The following is a 27,582-nucleotide window of genomic DNA, read 5'->3' as shown; positions in this document are numbered from 1 at the left end:
TAATCTACAATTGCCACACTCCACCCAGGTGAGGTAAATGGGTACTTGGCAGCTAGGAATTAGTTTCTTAAAATGCTTGATCGCCGTAACGGCAGCCGTGTTAAAGGTAAAGACCAGTATTGGAAACGCCCCAATTTCAAAAAATGAAATGGAAGCTCTAATTACCAATCATGTGAAAGAATATGTTTTGACTAATACATGATGATAACAAATTTGCCGGGAAACCGCCTACTAATTCATATATTTGGTAAATTTGTTTCTCTCATGGTCTGTGAGAGATATACGGTAGTCCCATATACATCTTTCTGTGTATAGTGCTTGTAACTTTACGAAGAATGGGCCAAATTTCTTATCATTTTGATGATTCCAGAACCTTGCAGATGCTAGATGCTAGATGATTAACCTTTTCTGATCGATTCCACAACGTTTCTTTCACAATGCAATCGCATGACCATAACTGGTCTTTACCTTTAAAGCCAGGGTAATGGGACTGGAGCGCCAGGAGTGGCATTGAGTAAAACATGAGCGCTATATAAGACTCCACTATCATTATTATTATTATTATATCATCATGATTCCATCTGCAAATTGTTCCCCTCCGATTATACCTTTTAAACGAGATAAAGAGGCCAGCGTATTGAAAGGAAAGAAAAGAAGTAGAGAAACAGAAGAAAAACCATACCACAACACATGTATGTATATAATAACATTTGAAAATTTACACAAAGTCATGTACATTATCTGCCACAGTTGATGTTTCTCAAAACTGCTAGTTGCTGGTGGTTGTCTAGTATCCACTCGATACATGCCATCAATACTGGATGTGGCTAAGCATGATGGGACGTCTCTATGTTGGTGACGTACATTGTTTAGCCTGGGTATCCTCGGGAGATTCGACTCTTTTCGACGTGGCCCTTCCTTTCTGTATCATTCAACATGTTTACTTCCGCTCCAACCCACCAGGGACCCATTGAGAATATCTGTTGCAAAAGATGATGCATTTTCCATCTGATCTCGAAGTTTGGACGGAGAGGGAAAACAGGGAATGGGGTGGATAAGAACACGAATGGAACGATAGATATACATGAGAAGGTGTACATGAAGAATAGCCAAGGTAGTCATTAATTTGGAACGACATTGAGATTTATAAGGAAACAGATACTCTAATTTTATCATGTAAAATGTATGTCGTCCAAAATGAAATTAACAGATGCTACACGCACGAATGCATAATTCGATTACACGATGCAAATTTGAAGCAAAATGTAACTGGGGAGATAAGACGGACAAGATTGAAGAAGAGACGAACATAGAAAGACATGCAGGGCGAGGGAGAGATCGACAGACAGACACGGAGGGTGGGTATCGCATTTATTTGTGAAAACGAACAAATCGGGGATGTAAGAACATTTTGGACATTTTAGGACACAGAGGAGATTAACCCCTCTCCCTGTCTCTCTCTGTCTCTCTCTCTGTCTCTTTCTCTCTCTCTCTTTATCTCTCTCTCTCTCTCTCTCTCTGTCTCTGTCTCTGTCTTTCTCTCTCTCACTCTCTCCATCTCTCTCTCTCTCCCTCTCTCTGCTTCCCCTCTTTCTGTTTCATCTCTTTCTCGTAACTCAAAAGGCAGATCCCTATGTTCGCTGATATTGTATATTATTTGTTCGTGTGATACTAGAGTATTTTCTTGCAAGAAACACAAGTGTTGAGTGAGACAAAAGTGTGAATGTGCTCGAGTTTCGAGTGTAACTGCTCTCACATTCGCGTTGTTATCAATGACACAAGAGAGCTGATGACGAGGCCCCGAGGCCTACGAGGATCGAGGCAAGGGACACGGCAATCCACAGGCGCCAAAAACTTGCAAGAAGCCCCTTAGGCGATCCGACGCATCGCTACACCCTCGGTGCCCAAGAAGCGGAAGGGTTCCGATTTTGAGAGTTGCAACGGAAACTTTGTTTCCCTTCAAATACATCCCTTTGTCCCCGCTTTGTTGTAAAGTACATGAATTGTATGTAACCATCATTCTTAAAAACGTTCAATGTCGGCCTGGTATATCTTCTTTAAGCCTACTTAATGTGCCAAGTATACATAGGCCTACTAAACAAAATGAAATATGAAAATATAAAAATATGAAAACGAGATTGTTTGACTTATGTAATGCCACATTCACAAACCCAAGATTCAGCCTGGATATTACATTATTATCCATAGATTTTAAGTGTCTAATTATATATCATTGTAAAGTAAAAACAAAAAATGAACGCGTTATGAACGAAAATGTGTAAGGGAGTTGCAAGGGAGAAACAAATGCCTCCGTTGTTGATCATTCAGTGTTTTCTTTTATTTGTGTTAAACCAACTTCTTCGTCACTAAATGCAAGAGAGAGATTGTGAAATTATTTCGGACAACGTTTACAGCCTACACTAATACAAGAAAGAAAATACAATTAAAGAAAATACAAAAAGAAAGACAAAATAAATAGGGGAGAGGGAGGTGGGTGCATTATGCATTCCTGTAGCATGGCTCGACTTATTAGAAATTAAAGATGACCTCGCTTTAGTTCACGAACTGCGCATCTATGGAAGCTCGGGAAGAGACAATCCAATCCCTAGACAGTGAATATCCGCCATCGGCCTCGGGGGTTTGAGTGGGGACTCCTCGGCTTAAAGAGAAGGTTGAGGAGTACTGACAAAATGAACAGTAATTTGTTAGTTTTCTTATTGTTTTCATGTTAGTTTTAAAGATTATTATAGATGAAAATGTCCACAGAAAAAGAATGGTCTTTAAATGGCCCTCATTATGACGATGACAAGAATTGGCTGAAAATTTTAGACCAAACTTCTACGCCACAAGTGTGTATAGTCCCATATGCATACTTCTGTAAGCTGTGTGCGTGATTTATTCATTTTATTCACCAAGATTTAGCCAATTCCCTGCCCTTCCGAAGATTATGAAACCTCAAAGTGTACACAAATTCGATGTATTGGATTTGGAATTTATCAATTGGACTGGCATATCCATCAATAGTTTGTTCGAATAGGATTTCTATAAATGGATAAAAAATATTAAAAAATAATGAAAACACAACAGTGAAATAATTGAATAATAAAATAACGAAACAGAATTAATTTACTACGTAATCAACCTTTCCTAATTGCGTTCAGACAAAGTTTTCTCACAAGGTAATCGCTTTCCAATAACTCAACTTTACCTTTAAGGACACTACCTGTCTTGTGGACGGATCCACACATCTCTCCTCACTATACCCTTAATGAAATGATATATAGAACATGACCAACAAGAAATGCCTCCAGGTTTAAAATCGAGATGACTTCATAGGAGAGATAACATGAAGATGAGTGACCACGTAGTGTGATCATATTTTAGTTCACAGGGTTCATTAGACAAGCACCTCAGTAGCACATTTTGTCTATAATTGTAACTTTGCTCGAAGCAACTTCGACGGCTTGTGAGACTGTTTTTATTTCAATTGGAGGAGACGGGGAGGGGAGGGGAGGGGGGGGGGTGATGGGAGGATAGTTAACCGATTTTGAAAATATAATCGCATATTATTTTCATTATAATATGAGAGTGTTAAGAAGCACAGAAATTTCTGTTTTCATCGAGCTCGAGGCTTGTTGAATTGAAATTAAAACTCTGCAATATTTAAACTACGTGCAATGTAACTACACATTCACGACATTACTAATAGATATTTCATGAAGTTTCTCTTCTTTAATAATGCTTAAAAATACTAGAAAATCCTTAGTTACTGGACAAACTTACATAAAATAAAAATATAAAATCTACTTCCAATCGATCAAGAGTAAACAAAATTGTTGGAGCTTCATAGCAAACATGTTGAATGTAATGATCTTCACACACAAAAAAAAGGATTTGAAAAGTGACAGCATTGTCTAGATGCATGATGACACATTATCGCTTTTCGGCGCATAAAAGATTACGTTCGTTAAAACACTTATGTCTTCTTAATCTAAACTCAATCGATACTTAAACACTTACATATAACAATATATTTGTTTGTATATAATAGTATCTATCTATCCTATACAAACAATTTAAAATACTACTGTTTAAATATAATGTTACACTTTCATATTAAGCCATAATTATGATTTGACATGGCGTGAATGAAAAGAGATAATGATAGAAGGAGAGATGGGGAGCAGCAGAGAAAAAACAGTAGAGAGAGATAAGAGAGAGAGGGAGAGAGAGAGAGAGAGAGAGAGAGAGAGAGAGAGAGAGAAAGGCATGGTAAGAGACAGTGAGAGAGGGGAAGGGAGAGAGCAAGAAAGAGAGAAATAGAGAGAAAGAGAAGGACAAATTTGTTTAAAACTGTCTTATACATACTCATGACTATCATGTGACTTTCCTATTAGTAGTACAACAACGATCATATCCGTGATAAAAAGATCTCTTTTACTTCCAATTTGGATACGAAAATGTGTAATTAAATAACAGCCGGGTAATTATCGTTGATAGATATCTTCTTCGTTACAGGTAGTGATACATTGTAGTATATGATGACAGCTAACTCTATTATTCTGGAAGGAATTAATGAGTAATGAGTAAGGGCTCTATGTTCTTGTTAATTGCCATTAATTTATTTGTCCTCTATCCTCCTTTTCTGTGGGGGATGGAAATAAAGTCCCTTATAAATTATATATCTAATTGATTTTGTCGTTCCTTGAACAAAAACTATGAAATGCCACTTCATACCTGATTTACCAGAAAATGATTACAGACAATAATAAATAAATAAATTGCTTCTGACAGGGGAAAGGATAAGTAATCAAACTACCATAACAGTTTTCAATAGGTTTTCAAAATATTAGAACATGTAATTTTAAAATTGAAAGCTAAAAGATGCCCAAATATCATTCTGCCACAAGGTACACAAGGGACAGCATTTATACTATTACAAATTATATTACTACTGCAAAATGGTAAAAAGAAATAACCATATGATTATATTGCAGGGTAAGTGAAACATTAATATGTGCCTTATCCGGATAGACATCTGAGGAAAGTAGAAACGAAATTTGCAAAAAATAATGTTCTAATCGGAATATTGCCAGCTTTCGCAGAAAATAACCGATCAACATAAATATTTTAAAGAGATAATTTTTTTCGATCATTATAAAAATACAAAAGTTCTTTTCATATATCATTATTAGTAAGGAAAGATGTAACATGCATAACTTCACGTCACTTTCCATGTCGAGGACAAGCTATTAACTTTCAGACGGTTAAGATGAGTAGTGATTGCGTAACAGTTAATGATGCTAATTTCTGGCTGCTAAATTCGTGTAACTAAAAGCGGAAGAAAGGCCTTGTTAATGGTGACTTGATTGTTTTATGGCCTAGTAAGTCACCCGGGAGCGGAATTCCCATAATAAATCGAGACACCTGAGAAACCTGTTTTTCTTTAAATAAAATGAAGGTGACAAATAATTAGCTATCATGTAACGACAGGCGCTCTGACATCCCATCTTTTCAACAACAGGATACAAATAAATACATGTCAGAATAGATTCAGATAAAAGTAGTTATTTTTTGTGTGTTTATTTCATTTTATTGATTGTCTGTAATGGAAAATGCGTAATGTTATTTTTTAACATTAACTGCAGGGTGAAACCTGGATCACTTAAAGACATATAATGATATTTTCATAAAGTTTTAAGGCATCGACAATATTGTTTGGCATAAAAGTGTAATACTGTTACAACACGAATGTAACCAATGAATTTTTCGAAAACGTTTACCGAACGCCTATATCTTTATGAGCATTACTTCATAATGATCTACATTTCACTCGTTTAACATCTGCTAAGGGTTGGTGTACATATCGGTTAAACATTAATTACTTTAACTTGAAGGAAATTAGAACCATGCAAACCCACCAAAGATCTCAAAAGTATGACTTTGTATAAATGAAAGTGCACTGAGCATGAATATATATTTCATAAATACTTGAAAAAGCATTTATACATCTATTGAAATTAAGATCAATAATATTATATATCTGAAAGGCACTTTAAATACAAAATAGTAGAGATAGAGAAAAAAAGATGATGCAAAGATGCTTACAGACACATACAAATAAACAAGTGAATATGATAGGAGAGAGAAAGAGAGAGAGAGAGAGAGAGAGAGAAAGAAAAAAAGAGAGAGAAAGAAAGAGAGAGAGAGAGAGAGAGAGAGAGAGAGAGAGAGAAATAGCGACAATTTCTAGACAGAAGCATAAAGTTGGGGGTGAGTTGTAAATCTCGGATCATTTTTACTCTGCTTCAATTCGAACAGAGATGGCGTAATAACATCCAGCCTAGGGAGCTGACGGCGAGTGTATACACAGCATCATGCATATAGTCGTTCATCGCATGCATGAGCATATGTTTTACATCAGTCCCAGGCATGATACTTGTTATGATTATTTCAATATATAATTCTTTTAGGAACGCTCCCTAATAAATAAACACATATTCATCAAACTCCCACAAAAATGCTTGAGTTTGAAATTAATTATGAGATTTCACACCCCCAAAACACAGGCTTCCATAAAAAGAATTGATTTCTGAGCAGAGGCCTATCAAAATAAAATAAAACGTTTCAGTTTTTTAAATTTTAATTTCTTGAATGTGATGACTATTTTCTACTTCTTGGAATGTATCTATATTTGAAATTCATTAAAGCAATTCCAATATACATGATAATAATAACTATCACTCGTAGTTTAGTAAAGAAATGCCAGCGCTAAATTAAATTTAGATGATTAGACTATTTTGACAATAACTTATCTTGGAGCAACAAAAAAAACAAAAAGATTCACGTGATTTATTTTAAAACATGAATTTCTTTAATACAACCAGTTTTGATAGACCACCACTTATACTTAGCGATGTGAACTTGGACAGTGGACGTGTTGTTGCTATTGCCATGTCGCAGAGTTCGGCAAATACGCGAGTCTATACTCTGTCCGCCTCGCTAGGCGTAAAGCTATGGCAGCCATAAACTGACAATTTTCAACAATCTAATAATTCAGCCCGTCTCGCATTGGGCGATGGTAAAATAATTTCACGAAGAGGGAAAAAAACTCTCATTCACTTAGGAGACTGGTTAGCTTCGCACCCGCCAATCATGATGACGTAGCACGATAAGTGTCTGCTTAATGGGTAAGGGTTGTTGTGATTGGCTGCTTAAAGTGATTGAGCGGTACACGTCACAGTAGTCTGGGCGGGGCTTGTGCATGGCTGAGTTGGGTGACTGAGCGCCCCTGTGTATGGCGATAACGGGGCTACTGGTATGGTGTAGCATGGTATGTGTATTAGGGGGTAGCGGTCATAGACAAGGGGGAAACGACCCATGGGTCTGAAAAGGTCTAGCTTTAGAGACGCGCAGGGCTGACACAAACTCGTGAAAGGCGAGCAAAGCGAGTAGCGCACGGGCCTCTAACCATTTCAGATGTAATACACTTGCCAACTCGTAGCAAAGTGTGTTTTACATGGGAACGCGTGGTACGATGTACAGGGATTTTGATGTATAGGTCCAGTGCCACCGAAAAAGTAGTACACAGAAAGGAGTTTGGACTTTATATTCTACGGACACACATTGAATGTTATCATTACCAGTAGCATCTTCAGTGAAAGTCGCATCCTGGTTTTATTTGCTGCTAAGCTGACCCAGTGGTCACTCTCTCCCTCACCCTGGGAGTCCACTTACAACACCCATCTCGCCTCCGTGCACCCTTTCGTTACCCCTACTGGGAGATTTTTCACTCTCTTTAACGTCTTCACTTGGACAATTATTATCAACATTGGAGGTTCTCACTCTGTTGAGTTTCATCTACCCTCAACTGTTTTGGGTCAACTTTTTGGTACGACACCAGGAATCGACTAAGTTGGAATCATAATTAATTTGTTTCACTTGTAAAGATACTTGTCTGGTGGCAGCCACAAGTTATTGTTGTTGCTGACGACTGTTTGTGGCGGTGACGACGTTGCATCGTCTCAGAGATATCTGACTGGAAAATGACCAGCTATCCTCAATTTGGATTTCCATACCCTGCTTCTTCTCAGGTAAGTTCAGAAAGAAAAAACAAAGATTTTTAAATTACTTTTCTTCAACTGTTATACTATGTTTCATCAGGAAATTTCAATATGCAACGATGTATTTCTGTAACAAAAACTACATCAAACACGTATAAACATGGTTTTTTTTTTCTTCTAACCTGAACTGTATTTGAATTAAAAAGGTAAATTGCAGAATCGAAGTGCATTAAACTAAATAATTTTTATTTTCATGAAAAGCACAATGTACCAAATTTATAGTCCAATGATTTGCCTCGTCTATAATGCAATATGATATTTTGCCAACTTTGGGGCATTATGTGCTCTCGTTGTGATTTGTAGAAAAGACGTACCTAATTATAAGCAAACTTCGATTTGAGAGTAAGGAATTCGTTTATTCAACTTAAGTTAACTCTAAGTCTAACTTGATTAGTAGATGTAGGACACTCAGTCGCTGCTTATACGCACACGACTCCATACAATGTAACAGAGCGGAGCGGTAGTCATTATCTCCCGGTCCCAGTGCGGCCGAGTATACACCTATGCATACCCTCATACTCTACGACTTGGACTGGAGTTAGTTTATTGTATGACCTGAATAGGTTTAATAGTTAATCATTGGTTTAAGTTCAGTGAGTGGATTATTGTATTATCAATGTGCGCCCTGGTGAAACTAAATTTTAATTCACAAGTTAGAAAGTGATTAAGACTTTAAAATACCCCAAGGCAATTGCTGTTAATTATTAATTAATTGAGGAATACTGGAATAGGATAGAGAATATTTAATTGACATACTTGATCCAGATATTGTAAAGAATGTTCTGAATATGTCTAACAGGCTTCAATATCCCCGTAAACATTCTTTTTCATCGTCATTGAATCGTAATAATGATTCAGTCAGACTTGTTTGACACATAATAACATTACCCTGCCTCAACTGAATCGTATTAACGGTTATTAATTCCATTATAAGTTGATGAATACGATTGCTTCCAATTAATAAGATTATCACCCACTTTGTTGACGACCTTTTGAAACGTGTTAAATTATTTCCAGACCGAGCACGCGTATAAAAGGCTACTCGGCGTCCATCCTTTTTGTACTTTTTAATTTATCCCAATTATGTTTTGAAAGATTTTGAATCATTGATGATTTTTTTTGTATGAAAATAAGGCGTTGGGTCGTATCATTTGGTTATGACCTACCATTTTAGATTGCCTCGCTGCTTTATGAGCCGCAGTATAGGCGTTTATATTCCACCTGTCATGATGCTGGCATTGTCACCTTATAAGAGAGAGAAAGACAATGGCACTATGTTACAGGGTTGAGGGTAGAATGGAAGAGAATAGAGGCAACACGCAGCGATTGTAATTAAAAGTAAATCGAACATGAAGAGGAACAAAAGCCAAAGTAACTCGGTCAAATTATCATTTCTCTCCGTGTTATACACATGTCAATTGGCGTCTTTATCATTTGTTCTTAACTAGGGTAGATAATTATAATCGGTATAATTAAAGGTTAAGTCATTTTTCATCGATGATGGAAAAAAACAATGTAAACAAAAATGAATGACGCTTGAATAGAAACTAAGGGATCCTAGATTAATTATTCATTGTTTTAAAGAAATATATGTCACTCAGAATCTACTGTTAGTTTAGTGTGCTTTTTTGAATAAAATAAGACGCTGTTTAAACTTGAGAAATAGAATTTTGGATAAAGTATGTTTTGTTATTTCTCTCTTTTCCTTCCAGTTACTCATGTCAGCCGCGGCTCCCGCTACCACATGCTGCGAGTCGGGCCGCCCGGTGGCCAGCGATCCTCACCCGGGCCAGGCCGTATGTTGCCCGCCGCTAGACAGCCGGGCAGCGCTACTACATTCAGCTCGGGTCTCGGGCCTACCCACCGCACTCTACTCGTCGCCCTACGCGGCCGCAGCCGCGGAGCAGGGTTACGTACACTTCGCTGCCGACCCGTCGGCTTTCTACTCACCTCTGGTAAGTCTCCTATCTTTTATTTCCTACCGAATGTTTCGCGGTAAGAGTTTCGATGCGGTATTTAGGCTTAATGTTTGACGGTATGAAGTGAAAATTGATATAGCCAATTTAACGATTTAATCTAAATTATCTGATGAAGTTAGCATACAGATTCACAATTTGATAATGGACCAATGATTCTAAACCATTTCACTTTCTGATCTCCTTTCCACTTGACCTACTTTATTACTACCATACTTCTCTAAAGACTTGTTCGGCATATGGATAAAAGATGTAGCAATATCAACGTTTATTATGGTTAAATATACAAAGCTAGGCGGATAATGCAGCGTTATGTTAAATCTTTTAATTTCATTGTACCCTCTTATGATAACATGACGAAATGTTATGTGTTGAAATCCATATATTTTAAAATTATGACAGTGTTGAAGATACATGTAGTTCAACGACTTTGCGAATGGATTATGATATTCATAACTCACCAATCTTGGCCGGAGGGAAGATTTGATCGAGAAGAAAGCTTCCCTTTCTCCATCAACTCTAAGCTCATCAATTATCTCTCATTCATTGAAATGAGAAATGATCCAAATTTGGCACGAAGAAAAGAGAGAAATAAATTATACCGCATCATTGTTATCTCACACAATAACGTCAGAAGGCGATATGGATAGACAGATTTTATCAAAGAAATTCTGGAATATAATTTTTCTTCCTTTCTATCTATCTTCGTCTCTCCATTTCTCTCTCCGACTCTCTTTTATATTTCTATACTTGCTACAAAGTTTAACAATTACGTTTCTAATAGTCAGGATATATAATCCCTCTAAAGTTCGCTGTAAATGGCGTGAAAAAAGAGATCTTCTTATAATAATGTGCGGTTAGCATATAATAATATGTGGTTAAGATATATGAGATGTTAAGGTGTAAAAGAAATATCTGGCAGGGAAAAGGAAGGATAACGTTGGTCAAATTAAGAGGATTTCATTGATGACTTTGTAAATTCACCAGGGGGATGATAAAAGGCCACATCGCGTTTGATTAACTAGTCAATAATATTGTTAATCTTTCAACAGAGGTTTATTTTTCAAAATTTTATGGTGTTTTTGAGAAATGTTTTGACCATGCAAACTAAGAAATCAAATAAAGTATATCAAATTTCAAAATAAGACAAGTCATTTATAATGATCATCAGTTCTGTATCGAGGTGTTTTAGATAAACCAGATTAACTATAAACTAGTCTTTATGAAAAGTCATGATGTTGCATTTTGTTGATTTAATTCTAACAAAAAACAATTAAACTTGGAATGGATTCGCCTTAATGTATAATGACTATCTAGATGTATTGGCAAACAATCACTTGATATCTTTGGAATGATCTAAATGTAGTTGAATAAGTAGTAGTAATTTTATGCAAACTTGGTGTGGTAATTGTTAGTTGTTATTCCGAGCATATGATGTAAAAGGAGAGATGGTTTGGATGGATAAAAATGATATTTGTGATCAATTAGGAATCAAAGATGCGAGCAAATGGAGAGTTTGACTTTCATCTGGTTATAGCATCAATTATTTAGGCCATCCCCCTTTCCATGACTGCCTCCATCTCTCTCTCCCTATGTCCCTGTCTCTCTCTCTCTTCACCTCTCTTTTCTTCTCTCCTCCGTCCGAGTTCCTCCCATTTCCTCTCTTCACCTCTCCCTCTCCCTCTCTCTCATCTCCCCTGTCTCTGTGTCTCTGTCTGTCTGTCTCATTGCCCCCTCTCTGTTTCTCTCCCCACCCTCTCTCTATATCCCTCTATATCCCTCTCTATCCCTCTCGTCTCTTTCTCTCCCTTCATTTTCTTAATATTTCGCGTGAGTTCTTTCATGACCAATGAGGGGCTTAATGGGCGATCATAAGTATGATGCCCCGGGCAATAGTATATATTGAATATACCCCTCTAAAGACAGTGATATAGTACAAAAATATACCCCTCTCTATAGAGACCATGATTAATAACGATCATTTTCATCTACACTCTCACATCTCAGTTCGATAAACCCTCAGCTTAATAGTTTAATTTCAAACAGCATCGTTGTTATTTTTCATTTACCAATCGAGCTGATCTTATAGATATAGTTCGGATATGGTTGTCTTTTTATTTGTTTAAAAACCAATTTGTGAAAACTCGATACGAATAAAAACCTATGGATATAAACGAAAGATTGTGGTTTGCATTAAACGAGGAAGATAATTACATGAGCGCGTTTATGGACAAGTTTAACAATAAATATAGAAATAAACAATTTTGTAGAATTTGGTGCTTTGTTGTTTTAGATATTGATAATATGCAAACTAAACCTTCACTTGACAACCTGGGGGTGAATAATGATTAATAAAGTACTTGAAACGGGCATTGCATATTTACATTAAGAAGAGCGTGTAAAACCTGCGTGCATGGTGGGTTTAAGCCGCAACACACAATCATTCTACATTCTAATCCAGAATTATCATTATATCAGAAGCCATGCGGTCTGAATGGAGAAAAAGCCTGTTACTTGCTCAGCAACAATACAAAAACGAAACATGAGATTTAGGACGGGGACACCATCCATATCCAAAAGTTATCTTAAAGCTCCTCATAACCGATGTAATTTTCGAGGCCAACATTCAACATTGCATTCATCGCACCAAACGACTTAACCGTGCTTTTAAGCAGAGCCCCTTCTTACTTCTTTTCATTTTTTGCCTTGTCGATCAAGCATTTAATGGTAGAGACAAGCGAAGAATTGTGTGCCGAGCGATTTAATGGCGAACAATACCGATCCGATGCAAACCGATCGATACAAGAGGCATTGTCCACTACAGATGGATGTAAAGCTTAAGGAATGAAAAGCAAGAGAGTTTTGAATACAAATGATCCACGTATATAGATAATTCGAATTTGTATACGGCAAGTCCGTATGTATACGACTTTCTGTTGTCGTCAGACAAGAGATTTTTTAGAAATTATGATCGTCTCGTAAGTGTTCCAGAAAATAATGTGTTAATAGAAAGTATTTAGGAAATAGAGAGGGGATGCCGTAAGAGACTTGAAAAATGAAGGAAAAAAAAGAAGATAAATAAAGAGGGGGAAATGGAAAAGAATGATCGATGAACGGAGGATGCGTTGACCGACAATAATTTTGACGAAGAGGGACGGAAAGAATAAACACGACCAGATGAAATAATGAACCTTGGACATCCCTTAATTTACATTTCCTCCTTCATATCAGATTTCTTCCATTTTGTATAAACAAGGTGAGAATCAGTTCATAAAATGTTTAATATTGATAGAATCCAAATTCAAATTTTCGCTCTCATCTCCGCGTGTTGTTTAGCATCCACTGAAATGTCAAACAGTGATCAGTCAAAATGTCAGAGAAATGGATACAAAAGAAAGCAAAAAAGCAATAATGGGCCTTGTGTGGCAAGTGCCAACTCGCACTGACTGTATTTCCCCCATTATATCTTAGATGTTAATGTGCCCTTCACCCCGCTCTCTCCCCTTCTCCCTTTTTACTTTATTTATCCGAATTCAAATTTACTTTACATCCATCCTTAGCTAATGATTTTCTGTAAACATAATAATCGGCTCTTTACCCCCTTTTCTATCTCTCTGTCTCTGAATCCCCCTCCCTCCCTCATTTCCCCCTCCCCTTTCTCTAATGCTCTCTCTCTCCCTCTCTCCCTCTTCCCCTCTCTCTCTCTCTCTCTCTCTCTCTCTCTCTCTCTCTCTCTCTCTCTTCCCCTCCCTCCCTCTCTCTCTGTCTACCTCTCTCGAAGTGTATATGGTCGGAGGAAGCGAGTTGCAATGTCAAGTGTGATGGAGCGCTGGGTTAACTTGCCTCAATCTAGAGCTCTGCCGGTAATGGAAACTTGATCGCTCGCCCAGACTCAGGGCGAGAAAACAGTTTTCACGGACGGGGGCCCCATGTTTGCAAACGGCATTTGGTTGGATAAGCGCATTGTTTGGCATTATAGCATTGGTATACATTTTCAGGACTATCATCATTTCCCCCTCTCTTGCTTTGCTTGCCTAAGATCTCGAAGATCGCAAGCTTCAAAAGCGAGAATGAGAGAAAAACAAAGGGCTAAAATTGTGATGAGTAATGAGACAGAGAGAGAGAGAGAGAGAGAGAGAGATTCGGATGCCATGCGGTCAATATCACGGCAGTAAGTTTGTGTTGTGCACTCGGAAGTTGTGAATATTATATGGCGGATTGCGTCGCGAAAGAATTGTTGATGCATCAGCCAAACCTTACTGAGGTGAAACTAAATATTTTTATCAGAACGGATGAGCCGAAATTGAGAACAAGAAGTATCGCATATTCTCAGCCCAAAATACTATAGATACTCACAAATAGGGTCATGCTAATACATTAAATGCATAGAAAATGGAACGCACAAAAGGCTTACTGGCTGTTGATTATCCTGTAAAGAGACGATTGTCATATCTTTAAGTTCTTGAATAAAATTTAATCTTTTTGAAATAATTCTCAAGATCAAGGATGTGGGCGAATCTGTGGGTTCAGACCTTAACTTACCCTTTCTTGTTCTCATTTCACGTACGTCACAATAGTTTCCACTCTCCAATTAAAGTCCGATTAGAAATACAGTCATGCCTGCAAAAGAATTGGTAGAATGAAATGATAAATTCCGTCACATAATATTGAACATACATGTAGGCATTCAAATTGAAAGAATACAATAACCAGTTCAGATATACGACACCAAGTTACATTTCGAATCATCTTCTTTAACCTTATTGTGTAAAGTGAAATGACAGTGTTATTTCATACACGATGATGATCATTATCTTGGTGCTTTATATAAACAAGTAAATAAGATATTGAAATAAGTAGAGACCATACAGGAACAAAAAATATCCTCTATAAACACAGCAATTCAGCTTTGAAGCAGTCTTAAGAATAGAATAAAAATCAAATTAAAAAAATAGATAGATTTCATTGCAGTAACTAAATCATAAGTAGATTAATTGCGAATCGACAAATAGTTTATCAAGTTTTAGTACTTTAAAAAAATTGTTCTTGGAGGAGGAGGAGGGGGGGGGTACACAACACGGAAACTATATTCCATATATAGGAAATAAATACCGAGATTAAATCACATCAGATACACACTGAAAAAAAAGAATGGTGGAATTATGTAAGTGCGATATACTAGCATAGCATGCGATATGAAATTAAATGACCCTTATCAGTTTGGGATTAATTATTGAAAGAAATGGTGACTCGATCGCTGTATGATTCAGCGATTGTGAATAATGAGAAAGAATCAATCACGTCTTTGCCTCTCCCCTCTGAGACCACTGATAATATGATTATAATCATGATGTCACCTTTTGGAAATAAATACAAATAAATCTAATGTAATGACCATATCAGATGCAAATTATATTTGTCTCAAAAGCAGTCGTTTTTTGTCGTTGAATATTGTAAGATATTGGCCTTCGAACTTGTTTTATTTAATTTAATGTTTGTACTTTAATTCAGACTACCAAAGGTTTGCTTAGATTTATTTCGACTATTGTTTCTCCCTGAATATTAAAAGATATTGTCCTATACAAACATGTTATATTTTTACTGAACTCTGCAGTTTAGCCTATATACCAAGAGTGTGTTTATTAGATTCAATTCGTCTTTTGTTGCTGTTTTTCCTTGAAATTCCGGTTTGATCGTCATTTATATCTGTCATTATTCTCTCCCTGTCTTGTAATTATGCTCATCAATTCATCCCAAGATATTGACCCCTTTTTCATTTCTTTTCCAAACCTCATCCTTTGATGAAAGTCAGTCAAATACACAGATGATTCACTTTTTATAATCCACCCAATAAATCAACTTATCATGATGATTATGATCGCTGCTTCCGTATTCAAACATTCAAATTATATGCGCACCCACCCGCGAAATTATCAAATACGCATGGAGTTGTATTAAAGAAAGTGACGGGTCCATTATGAGCCCCCATGCAGGTGCTTTGCGTTACCCCTAACCACAAATACTGGTCTGGACAGTTTTGAGAAATGGACCGGTAGGGGGCTACACGATTTTGAAAGGACCTCTGCCATGTTTCCTTAATAATGGGTGTAAAACAAATATTTTGTCTCCTGCAAACGGTGACTCAATATTATTTTCGATTTAACGTGAGGACTTCCCCGTCACATGTACAAAAAAAAAAAAAAAAAGAAGAAGAAGACACACAAAAAAGTTAAGTAAAAGGAGGGTGGGTGTTTGTTAAAGATGGAACGACAGCTTTGCATAATGCGATAATTGGATGATAATTGTGTTAATTCCCTCAAATAATAACTTCATTTAAATTACTTTAAAAATAGACACATTATCAAATCATCAAGCGGTGACACATTGTTACACGCATGGCTGGTTCTTACCAAATTGTTATGGATATGTATTTTTTTCTAAATGAAATGTCATTTAAGGCAGACAAGTTGGTTCATCTCCTGCTCATTTAGAAATTGAAAAAACAAAGATTTACTGCTTATAAATAAATGCACTCGTGTGCTCAGTACGATTGAGAAAAGCGCTTGCAAGTATATCAGTACATCGATGGTATATCATCATAACATCGCATTGAAAGAATTTTGCACAAAAACCAGCAATTAGTTTAAAACCTACATGTAAGCTTGTAGCGTGATTGCTTTTTGCGTGAGTATTCTTCGACGATATTAACATGTACGATAGTATTTGAAGGCTCAAAGTTGCCATTAAAAACTTAATGTAAAACGTATACATGTTTGTCTTTTTATAATTTTAGGTGTTTAATGAAAATATTGAGGAAGAAAAAAAAATCAGTTTACATGGTTCACTTCTGTTGAAAAAAAGAAAAAAGAAACTCGTTTTCATTAGTTTCATAAGTTACCAGTCCCGAATGGAATTCTAAATCAAATTTTCTTCCCGTATTTATATATTTAATTTTTTCTGCATTTCTAACCATATTCTATTATTTCTTTTATTGGAATTACAGAGCTCTGCGTATGCTGACTTGAAGGGTACTCCAGAGGGTTACGCCGCTGCCCTAGCGGCCCAGCAAGCAGCCTGCTATCCGTATGACCCAGCTACCTACCAGTACTATGGTGACCGGTAAGTTTCACTCAATTTTTCTTGGACATGTTAATTTTTCAGGTCACCTTTTATATAATTGGATTATAATTATAGAGGCCTTTGTCTTGTATTTATTATTTATATTCTATTTTCTTATATCTAAACGATTTTATTTTAATTGCTCTTACCCGAGATCAGTTAGTTTTTATTTTTCGATTTTTGCAAGCTTTGCTGCACTCTTTAATTCAAATTGTTTTATTGTTCGGTTACTTCAGTTGCCGCCTGTCAATATCAATTACACAAACATACAACTAAATCCCGCAATTCCTTCCCTTCATCACGATGACATTTTAAACACTCATCATGGAACGCTGAATCTGTCCATGAAACGCTTGAAATCAGTTTTCATCAACTCTCCATGTAATTCTGATTTGGATTTAATGGTTTAATTCCAACATCTAATTCAGCTATGAGGGGGCAACACGGCGATCGGGTTTGCTAGTAATTTAATTTAGTTCTGATTGACTGAGGGAGACCGTTGTTTCTCGTTAATCGCTTTCAGCGTAGACGGGTTATTATTGCGATCCCGGCTCGCGTATCTACCCAGAATTAGCATTATTTTACGCTGCTTGTAGGGCTAATGAAGATTTAATGAATATAAAAGGGTCTCACGCAGGTTTCGGAATACATCGGAAGGATTCGTCGTTCGACCGTGGCCGAATGCTAGCCGGAGGGGCGACGGTTGATGAAGTGGTCAGGGTTATATATTTGTATTTTACGAGGAGAGGGTAATGACAGTCAAGTCTATTTTTATTCTGGTCTGAATCGACGTAATGCCCGGTCAAGATTACGTATCAATTTAATCATTTACATTTTCTGCTGTGTGTTCTGCCTTGTAGATACTCCAAATTTTTTATTAGATTTCATGTGATACTCTTATGCAGCTTCCTGCGTAATATAATTGCTATATACGTCAATCTGCAACTCAACTTATATCTGTGCATCACCATTTATTATTTGACATGCTTTCATATATTTCTTTTTATAAATATTATTATGTAAAATACGACTGAATAATAAAAGGAGTATAATGGGTACACTCCCAAAATATTACTTGTTCAATTCACTCGAAACACAATACTTTTAGCACTCATTGTATAAATTATTTTACGTGAACTTTAAAGAAGTCTGTTAGACAGGTAGGCGTACAATATTTAGAGATAGACAATTCAACATTCAGTAGACAGGTAGGCGTACAATATTTAAGATGACAATTAAACATCCAGCTTTCAAGTCAAGAGGCGAACTACATTTATTCAAGTATATGTAGCGGTATCTATAAAGGCTTTGTATATGTCTGTATAGACATAAGAGGAGTACACCTGGCTTACTCAAACATTTCACAAGCTTTCATAATATAGTGTATCAAGTCTTTCAAATGCACTTCAAACTAACATTTGAAACTCTCGTGTGTAATGTAAGGAATAGTCGGAGCAAATATGTCGAAGAATTCATGCATGTTTGTCCTGAACTTGAACATGTTTAGTGATCCGCGTTTTCAACGAGAAAAACAAGGGGCGGTCTTGTGGAAATCCTTTTGAATATTTCTACCTCATCAAAATTAATTGGTAACATCCAAGTGATGTTGTAGAGTGTACTTCATACCATGCTAACCCCGCGCGGTCATCTCCTCCTCCACAAAAACAATGTTGCCTTTTGCCTCTTCATATTTTGCGAATCGTCTTGCGGAATTGCAACAAAAGGACTGTTTGAATGGGTGCATAATAGAGAAAGAAGTCGGTTTACTCAAGCCGAGAGACGAGAGAGTACGACTGTAGCTTTTCTCTTTGATCGTCCGATGTTGGTTCTTAGCAGTCGTGATCGTTCGACTTCAAACCAGAAAAAAAAATCCCAGTCACTACTAAGTAGCTCGGTGCTATTCCCCCATTAGCGGCTTGTTCCCGTTCTCAATATCTCAATGACTAAAGCATTCAGGGGAAAAATGGGAATATTTGATTTCTAGTTCATGGATTTTCCAGATCGGGCGTATTTATTTTGTCTTTCATTGTATTCCAATAAATTGTGCGTCTGGATGTGCAAAAGTGCATCGCTCGCTCGTAACGGGTGGATGTCAAAAAGTACATCCATCTATGGCCGTACGTAATGACAGCCTCAGCCTTATCTTGGAGGGAATTAACTAGTAACATTGAGACTGAGAAAATGCACTTTTATAATTCATCTCCTACAAACATAATTCAATTCTTGTTTCTGTTTTATTGATATCTTATAACTTGATTAATCTGCTACATTGATGCAAACATCTGAACATAGAGTACTAGAATTGTTTGATCTTTCGACGGGCTTGTATTGGTCTTACTTTTGTTATCGATCAGAGATCAATCTTGAGCTTGAGCCATTCAAAATCATATCTTCCAATTTGTTGAGATAAAAGTTCTAATGTAAAGTTTTTTATTCTCTTTCTATCTGTCAATTTGTTGATAGAAAATAGTTTCAAAATAAAGAATGCATGCTCTGTTTTATTTAAGCGCACAAACCCGAGCAGCGAACTACAAAATCAAACAATGTTTTGATATTGAATCACAAACAGAGAAAGTGCATTTTGTTTGTTTCAATCTTGATTTTGAATTCAAGAGTTGGACCGCGCTCGAAGCAATCCTGCCAACAAGCTTGCTTCAGCTCGATGAAGATCAGAGTAAATATCCATATTCACAGTGCTTGAAAAATTGAATAAGACTATTAGCACATCTCGAGTTGCGAATTCGAGAAATAAACGCAATTCTTTTGAAACACACCACTCCTTTTCGCGCTATAAAACCGTTCATTTTCATATCTTGCGCTCATATTTCACCTTAATAGTCCGTTGTATTACCATGAAAAATAATCAAGTTTCTCGGTGTCCCGGTTGTACTGGCGAGCTTTGAGGTATCTCACTGTTGCCAATTTGGGCCGTCGCTGAGGAGAATTGAGTTAGGATGAAACCCAAGGAGGTAATTTACATACGATGAGGGAGAGAAAGAGGAAGATATAAGAGGGTAAAGATGATTCCCCATCATTGTCTGGAGGGGGGTAAATCCGATACTCCGATTCCTTGCAATATTTGCGAAGTGTTTACACGCTCCGAATGAGGATGTGCATCGTGCAAGCGACTGGAAAGACCGATTGAGGAATGTGCATTAAGTTCATTCTGCGTCTCCGAGCACAAAATCGAGAATGGAGGGAAAAAAATAATGAAAACACATCAGTTGGTTAAGAAGAGAAACAATTATTCGAGCATAAAAACAACCATTCTATGAAATACGTGTTAATTCGGTATGAGGTTAAAACATCAACGTATTTCGCGTGTCGTGTCAATTCTGAAAGATTTCTTCTTTCTTTTTTTGGAGGGGGTGGGGTATCAGTGAACGATCTATGCACTCAAAATGTTAACATTTCTCTCTCTCTCTCTCTCTCTCTCTCTCTCTCTCTCTTTCTCTCCCTCTTTGTCTATCTAGCTATGGAATGGACCTGAACGGAGCGAGAAGAAAGAACGCGACCAGGGAGACCACATCGACACTGAAAGCATGGCTTTATGAGCATCGTAAGAACCCGTACCCGACCAAGGGCGAAAAGATCATGCTTGCCATAATTACTAAGATGACCCTTACACAGGTAAGAAGAATTGTCGTCATCATTGTCGCCGTCGTTAAATTCATCTTTTGTTTCATTTCGTCAAGTTTTCTCTTAAAAGCACATTGTGTTACTTGTGTTTTCATTCATTCATACTTGAACATATTGTGTGTAAAATATTTTCTGAGAGTATTTTCACTCATTCCTTTTTATGCTTTTGTTACATATTTTTTTTGAATGCCTTAGTTCATTTGACTTATTGAAATTTCAATTCAAGAAAGAATTTTGATTTCTTGCTTTCTTTCATAATACTAAGCCATCGTCATTTTGCTCCTCTTCTACTTTACAAACATTATCCTTGTCCAACAAAGGTTTATTTAAAATTCCATGGAAAAAACGTTGTTGTCTCAACTCACTCATGCAGGGAATAATGTATTCTGTAACATTTTATTTATAGCCACACGCTATAAAAGAAATGTATCTAGGAGCGCGTTTATCTAGGCTTGCCACTAGATATGTACATATCGTACCCCACTATCGAACCCCACTATCGTACCCCACTATACGATCGTGATTTGCGGGATGTCGCGTTTATCGACCCTTCACGATTCAAAATAAAGGCCTTGTGTCTGCCCAGCTGTTTTGACCCGGGAAGCAGACAGTTTCTCGGAGGTCAACTTCACACGTATGCTTGTACACAACACCTGGGTGGTCATATTTGTATGTGAGGTTCAAAACAGCTTTGCGTTTATCGATCTCTCAGAAACGTGATTCTGGCTGTATGTCACATTCAAAACGCACCTTTTTGCGTCTTTAGATATGCCCATATCTAAAGACGTTTGAAAAAGGCTTTGCGTTTATCTACTTCTAAATTTGCCTGAAAGACGTTTGAGAAACCTGATTCTAGCCAAAAATTTGCTAGATAAACGCAACCTAGATAAATTGTTTTTCGCTGCAGCGCATCCCTGTCGTATCTTGATCATCGTTTAGCCCTCTACTGTGTATCACATACTGACGATATGCTTAGCCTTCAGGGGTGAAATATCTGCCCCAGGACGAGTCATCTTCTCGCATATCTAGCTTCTTCGTAATTGGCATTCCAATCAGATATCGACAAAATAAGTCATGCCTTAGGACACTCCGACACACACTACCATACCATTACAGTTTTCTATTCTCACTCTCTCTCTCTCTCTCTCTCTCTCTTGCCCGTGCCATCTCGCCATCATCAGATACATATTTCATCGCTTGAAACATTGCTTAGATTATCATCAGAAATTAGTGCAGTAATTTTGCTGGTGTTTTGTTTGGAGAGGGAGAGAACATGTAACATTTTTGCGGAGTGTTTTCGATTTTTCCCTTGGGAGAAATTATGATTTATGAAAGCATATCAACGACATGACAAACAAAATATATTGAGAATAAATGATTACGAGGAGAGGGAAAGTGTAAAACAGCGAATGTGAAACAAAGGGCGTAATAGAGAGTTGGGGCCAGTCAAATGATTAAAAAAAAAGAGTGAAGTCTGTAAACGTGCGTGTTGTATCTGTCCAACTGATTTAACCTGGGACTGAACTTGTTTTTATTGATTACTCCTAAATTTAATCCGGAATGAGGTAATGAAATGGTTATGGATGGAGGTGTTGAGGCAGTCAAGGTCGGAATGGATGTCGTTCATCTCACCTTTCTGACCGTGCCGAGTGCTCAATTAAGATCGGAATTAAAACTACCTTGTTCCGAAATCAAACTGATTTGTTTTCCCCTAACAACGATTAAATGGATGAGATGGAGATAAAAGGTCAATCCTCGCTCATTCCTTTCTGAGAATATCTTTCCATTTTGGATTATGTCTACGTGGAACCAGTTACAATGACTAATTACAATTTGATGTTACTAGGCAATTACGATTATTCATGTTTCTCTCTCTCTCTCTCTCTCTCTCTATCTCTCTCTCTCAGGTTTCGACATGGTTCGCTAACGCTCGACGTCGTCTCAAGAAGGAAAACAAGATGACGTGGTCGCCCCGGAATCGATGCGGTGATGGTACCTCCGAAGACAAAGACGACTGCGACTCCGTGGGCGATGATGACGACGACGCGCGCGACATCGATGTCGACGTTGACGGTGACGATTTGGATTCGAAACTCGATGGTGAATCGCGGCTGCTGGGGAAGGATATGGATGACGACCACCACCGTGATCACCGAGACGATGAGGATATTAGAATGAGGCTGCACGAGTCTGCCAGACTTGGACTTGTGATGAGAGACAGTGACGTCATGGCTGATCGCATGGACTCAGGTAAGAAATCCTTGATGATAATATTTTTTTTGTTTTACAAATAGTGAAAATACTTAAGTATTAATTAACAAGTGCAGCATGGCTTCTAATAAAAATTGTTATTGACCTAAAATATTTTCTTTATTTAAACATGTTAAAAGGAGGGATCAGATTTTTATGATCACACGAAATAAAAATGAAGATCTTTGTAAATAATTGCAAAGACGTTTGCACAAGGTTGAGTCTGTCTGCCAAGTCCCATTGAGAATATGCCTAATGAGAACGGTCGTCGTGATGTCTCGTTGCCAATTACTGAAGAGACATTGTGATATTTCTTTGACATGGATGTTCTAGTTAGCAAGAAAGAATAGATATAAAAGAAATATATTGTTTACGTTGCAGTGTTTGGAAGGTACGTTATTTGATTGTTGTTTTCTGTTTTTGTAGGTCCTAAGGATTCTGAACACGGCGCACTTAGGGATGATTACCGAAGAAGAAGTGGAGAATTGTTAGCTGAACACCACCGACTGAGCGGATTGAATGGCCTAGACCCACTCCGCCTCAACACATCGCGAGATACAAACCCCAGAGATAATAGTCCTGATAGTTTACAACTAAGTCGACCGTCCAGCCCTGTACGGGTATGTGGATCAGCCTCACCGAGTCACGACCGCGCCACACCCATTCATGACGACGTGAATGACCAGGACAAATCTTCGAACTCTGTTCCTCAAAACAAGCCTAAGATCTGGTCTTTGGCTAACACAGCGACGTCCTCAACGCCTGCAGAGCGCTCCAGAACTCTGTTTCCTAGCGGACTCAATGGTCGCCATCCTGCTATTGCATTCGCAAGCCCCTATGACTCACCCATGTCGAGTCTCAGGCATTGGGTTAACGGACAGTTCCATGGGATTCCTCTTCCACCAGGTTTCCCCCTCCACCACTCACAGCTCGCCTTGGCCGCTGGTATGGCACACCATCAATTCTCTCATCCACAAGGAACCCAAGGGGCACCTACCAGTGTCGTCAGCAGCGCTCAAGCACCCCTCTTAGCAACCACACCCCACCACGCCCGCTACACAATGAGCAAAGAGCTTGCTTCGCATCAGAGTGGTATCACCGCCAGCATCCTCGCTTCAATTCAACACCAGAGAGAAAGTGAGTACCAGTCTCTTCATTTTATTTTATATCATGACATGTCTTTGTGAATTTTCTCATGTTGATCATTTTGTCTCATGGCTTGCATCATACATCCTGCAAAACAATATTCTTTCATTTTGAATAAGAAATTGAATCAGGGTCTTACAATGATCTTTACAAAGTGCATTAGCTATTCTTAAATTTGTCTTAAGAATTAAACATTCTCACAAAGTGGCAGAAGAAGGACATCAAAAATCCCTTTTCCGTATTTCGATGAATTTACATTGACCAACAGGCAAGCTATCACGTTGCTCAAATTGCAAAATTTGGAAGGAAAGAAAATGCCCCGAAACAGAAACATCGAGAACGGTGTAAGAGTAGGAGTGTGAGAGAACTGAATTGCTATTGCAGATGTAAAAAGGCTTGTTTTGTTGTTCAATTTTGGCGGGCATTGCTGTATAAGATGTAATCAAATTCGGAAGAGTGACATCTTAGTTTTCGAAACCCCCAGGCTCAATCTCTCTCCTTTCTCAGCTTTTTTGGGTGTTCTTCTTTTATTTTCTTGACCAAGTAAACCCGACGTGTTGATTATTTCTCACCCTTTCGGTGAGCATTGGCGGGAAGGAAGAGAGAAAAAAATGGTTGTTGAGTCGTCACCGTAGTTGTCAGAGTGGTTTTTGTATCGTGATAGGAAGTTGTCTTGAGTTGTCTAACAGTATTCATGCTTAGCGCAAAATGTCTCGGGTTTCCCCATCGCACTGCCACCTAGCCTGCGGTCGCAGAGAAGGGTTCTGGAATTAGCAGAATAAATGTTTATCCTCACCTAGTGAATTACATATTAATTTATTCAAATTAGCATTTATCTGCGCAGTAACTGATCATATTATTGTCGAACACAGCAGATCGGGTGATGAAGGCTGTTTTCACCCTTGCGCATTTTTGATGTCGTAGATTTAATAGTGTGCCTATAATGCTCGCGTTCTTCTCGCACATTGCCTGAGTCCCTGTAAGAGATACTGTCGGTTTATACAGCAATCGCCTCTAACGCTTTCCACTCTTTTACTCAGCGCTTCAAACAACGACCAGTGTCTGCTCTCATTTTAATTCCATTTTCAGTATCGATGTCCACAGTTATCTAACTTCTTTGTCACTCGAGTGCTGGAATTGAATCATTACGCATATCACCCATGATATTCCGCGAAGCTTTTTTTCTAAACGGCTCGCAAGAGTCTAGTCAACCATGTTTCGGGAGAGCGTTTAAGTTTGTGGTTGTCGGAAAGCGCCCGTGCTCTTTTCCGAGTAAATTAGCAATGTCAAAAACGCCCTGTTACTTGTTATTGGATCGGACTCGTTCAGGCAACGAAACTAGAGTTTGCCAACAATTAAAGAAAATAAAACAGCGATTAAGAGAGATCGAATCGCACAATCAGAGGTAAATCTTTCAGGCGATGATCGTAAAAGCAGGTTGTGTACGCATTTTATCCATTCCGCGCTAAAGGCTAACTGGCAAAGGACTGTTCAGAGATCAAGCAGAAAAAAATAGGGAATACGTTTAGCTGGAAACGAAAGAGAGAAAGGGAGATAGAGAGATAGAAAGAGAGAGAGAGAGAGAGAGAGAGAGAGAGAGAGAGAGAAAGGGAGATCGAGCGAGAGAGAGAGAGATCGAGAGATCAAGCAAACAAGTGTCATCAAAATGTCGAGACAAAATCACAGAATATCTCTCTTCCTCTAATTTCAGAGAGTGTTTTCTTCTCATAAAATTCCAAGCAATTCCACTGACCTTTTCAACCTAATCATGGCAACATATTCCTACATCCCGATTCACTCTCTCTCTCTCAGCCAGCTAAAATGAAAACCGCTCGTCAATGTATGTGTTTGTGTAGTTGTATGACAGCCAAAAATGTGATTCTGTATTTTCCAATATTTCTCTATGATCTTTTTTATTTTTGTTTCATCAAAACTGATTTTTAACAATCTCTGCATTTTCTTTTACTTTCTTTTGAATCTTCAGGCGAGTCTAGACAACATTCTCCTTCGCATTCAAGTGAAGAAATGCCTATGAGAACAGCATTCAAGCCAGTACAAAAAAGGTAAGCACATTTGATCAATAGCTATATGTGCATTATGAAGGCAAGGTTGAGAGAATTCATGTAAATGAAACGTGAACAAAATCGAAAGCAATGTATCAGCTATGAGGATAGATTGAAGAAGAAAAAAAATCAGTTCAACTCATTAAGATTTTTCCTTTAGAAATATATTGTCTCATGTCAATTTGTTAAAGTATTTATGAATTATCAAAGATATTGTAACCTTAATCGTTTTCTTTATTCACAACACATGTTTGTGTCAGCGTCTAAAAGTCTTGGACATCAATTCAAATACATTATTTAAGTAAAAACATTATGTATTTTTATGAAATGATATTCAGTCGATAGATATTTCATCTAAATGTTTTTTGTTCTTTCTTTTTCGTTCTCCAGACCTATTCTTGTGAGTGAGAGACCATCTGAGGCGGCTGGTTCGCCCGAGTCCCACCGTGAACCCCATCGTGAACCCATTAGGAGACCTATCGGTCTATCAATCGAGAGACTCACTTGTTGATAACTGGACAATAAGACTGGTCAGCAGAACTGACCACTACTTTGGTTGCAGACGCCGATTCCATGTGAAACGCCACAGCTACCACAGTGGATGAAGCCAGCCTCTGCCGACGACGAACTTTCTGTTTCTTGTATAAAAAATAGAGTATAAGAAAGCGACTCCATGACTGAGAGACTTTAAAGCTATCCGCTGGGCGATGAGCTGAACTTTTTTCCCCTCGTCGGATACACGAATTGCAATTTGAGGAAACAGGTCAAGTAAGAAGAGGGGATATTGGTGAGAGTGTTTTAATGATTGGAGCGGAGATTCGAACATGTATCTTGGGAGAAGAACATGATGTCGAGTGAGAAAGAGATCGAACCCGGCACCCCTACACACCACGGCCTGTCTGCATTTAAACATGAGCAACCAGCTCCTCAACTAATACCCCTCCATGCGAGGCCAACTCCCAGAGAGAGGGGTAAGACGTGTTAGGGAGATGGTAGACGGGTAGTTGGCCGAGCAGGTGAAAGACAGAGCTGGATTCCCTCACCTCATCGATACAAACATGTTTCGGATCATCGCGTGTAGAGACCCCATGAATAAAACAATACCCATCCAATTAAATCAAAGCTCTGTTTCAAACAAACCTGCTGCATCTCTAAAGCCAGCAAGAGATTGCGCGCCTGCTGTAAAGAATAAATTGTACACTGGATTTGGGATATAAAACGAAAGCCAAGATGGGGTGCTGGATTTCTTACACCTTGCTAAGCGCT

At 38.0% G+C, this 27,582-nt stretch overlaps 1 protein-coding gene across 1 annotated transcript; it reads left to right on the top strand.

The window, feature by feature from the left end:
* The first annotated feature begins 7,566 nt into the window (after positions 1–7,566).
* Positions 7,567–26,852, top strand: IrxA (iroquois homeobox A). The gene is given in 8 exon segments (NM_001129813.1): positions 7,567–8,093; positions 9,836–10,078; positions 17,103–17,218; positions 20,692–20,848; positions 22,765–23,107; positions 23,534–24,244; positions 26,238–26,316; positions 26,707–26,852. Coding segments are annotated over 8 exon segments (1,818 nt in total). The 5' UTR covers positions 7,567–8,045; the 3' UTR covers positions 26,828–26,852.
* Positions 26,853–27,582: the final 730 nt, after the last annotated feature.

Source organism: Strongylocentrotus purpuratus, unplaced genomic scaffold (genome assembly GCF_000002235.5).
Source record: "Strongylocentrotus purpuratus isolate Spur 01 unplaced genomic scaffold, Spur_5.0 spur5_scaffold_8, whole genome shotgun sequence".
Lineage (NCBI taxonomy): Eukaryota > Metazoa > Echinodermata > Echinoidea > Camarodonta > Strongylocentrotidae > Strongylocentrotus > Strongylocentrotus purpuratus.
This window is presented reverse-complemented; position numbering and strand designations above follow the sequence as displayed.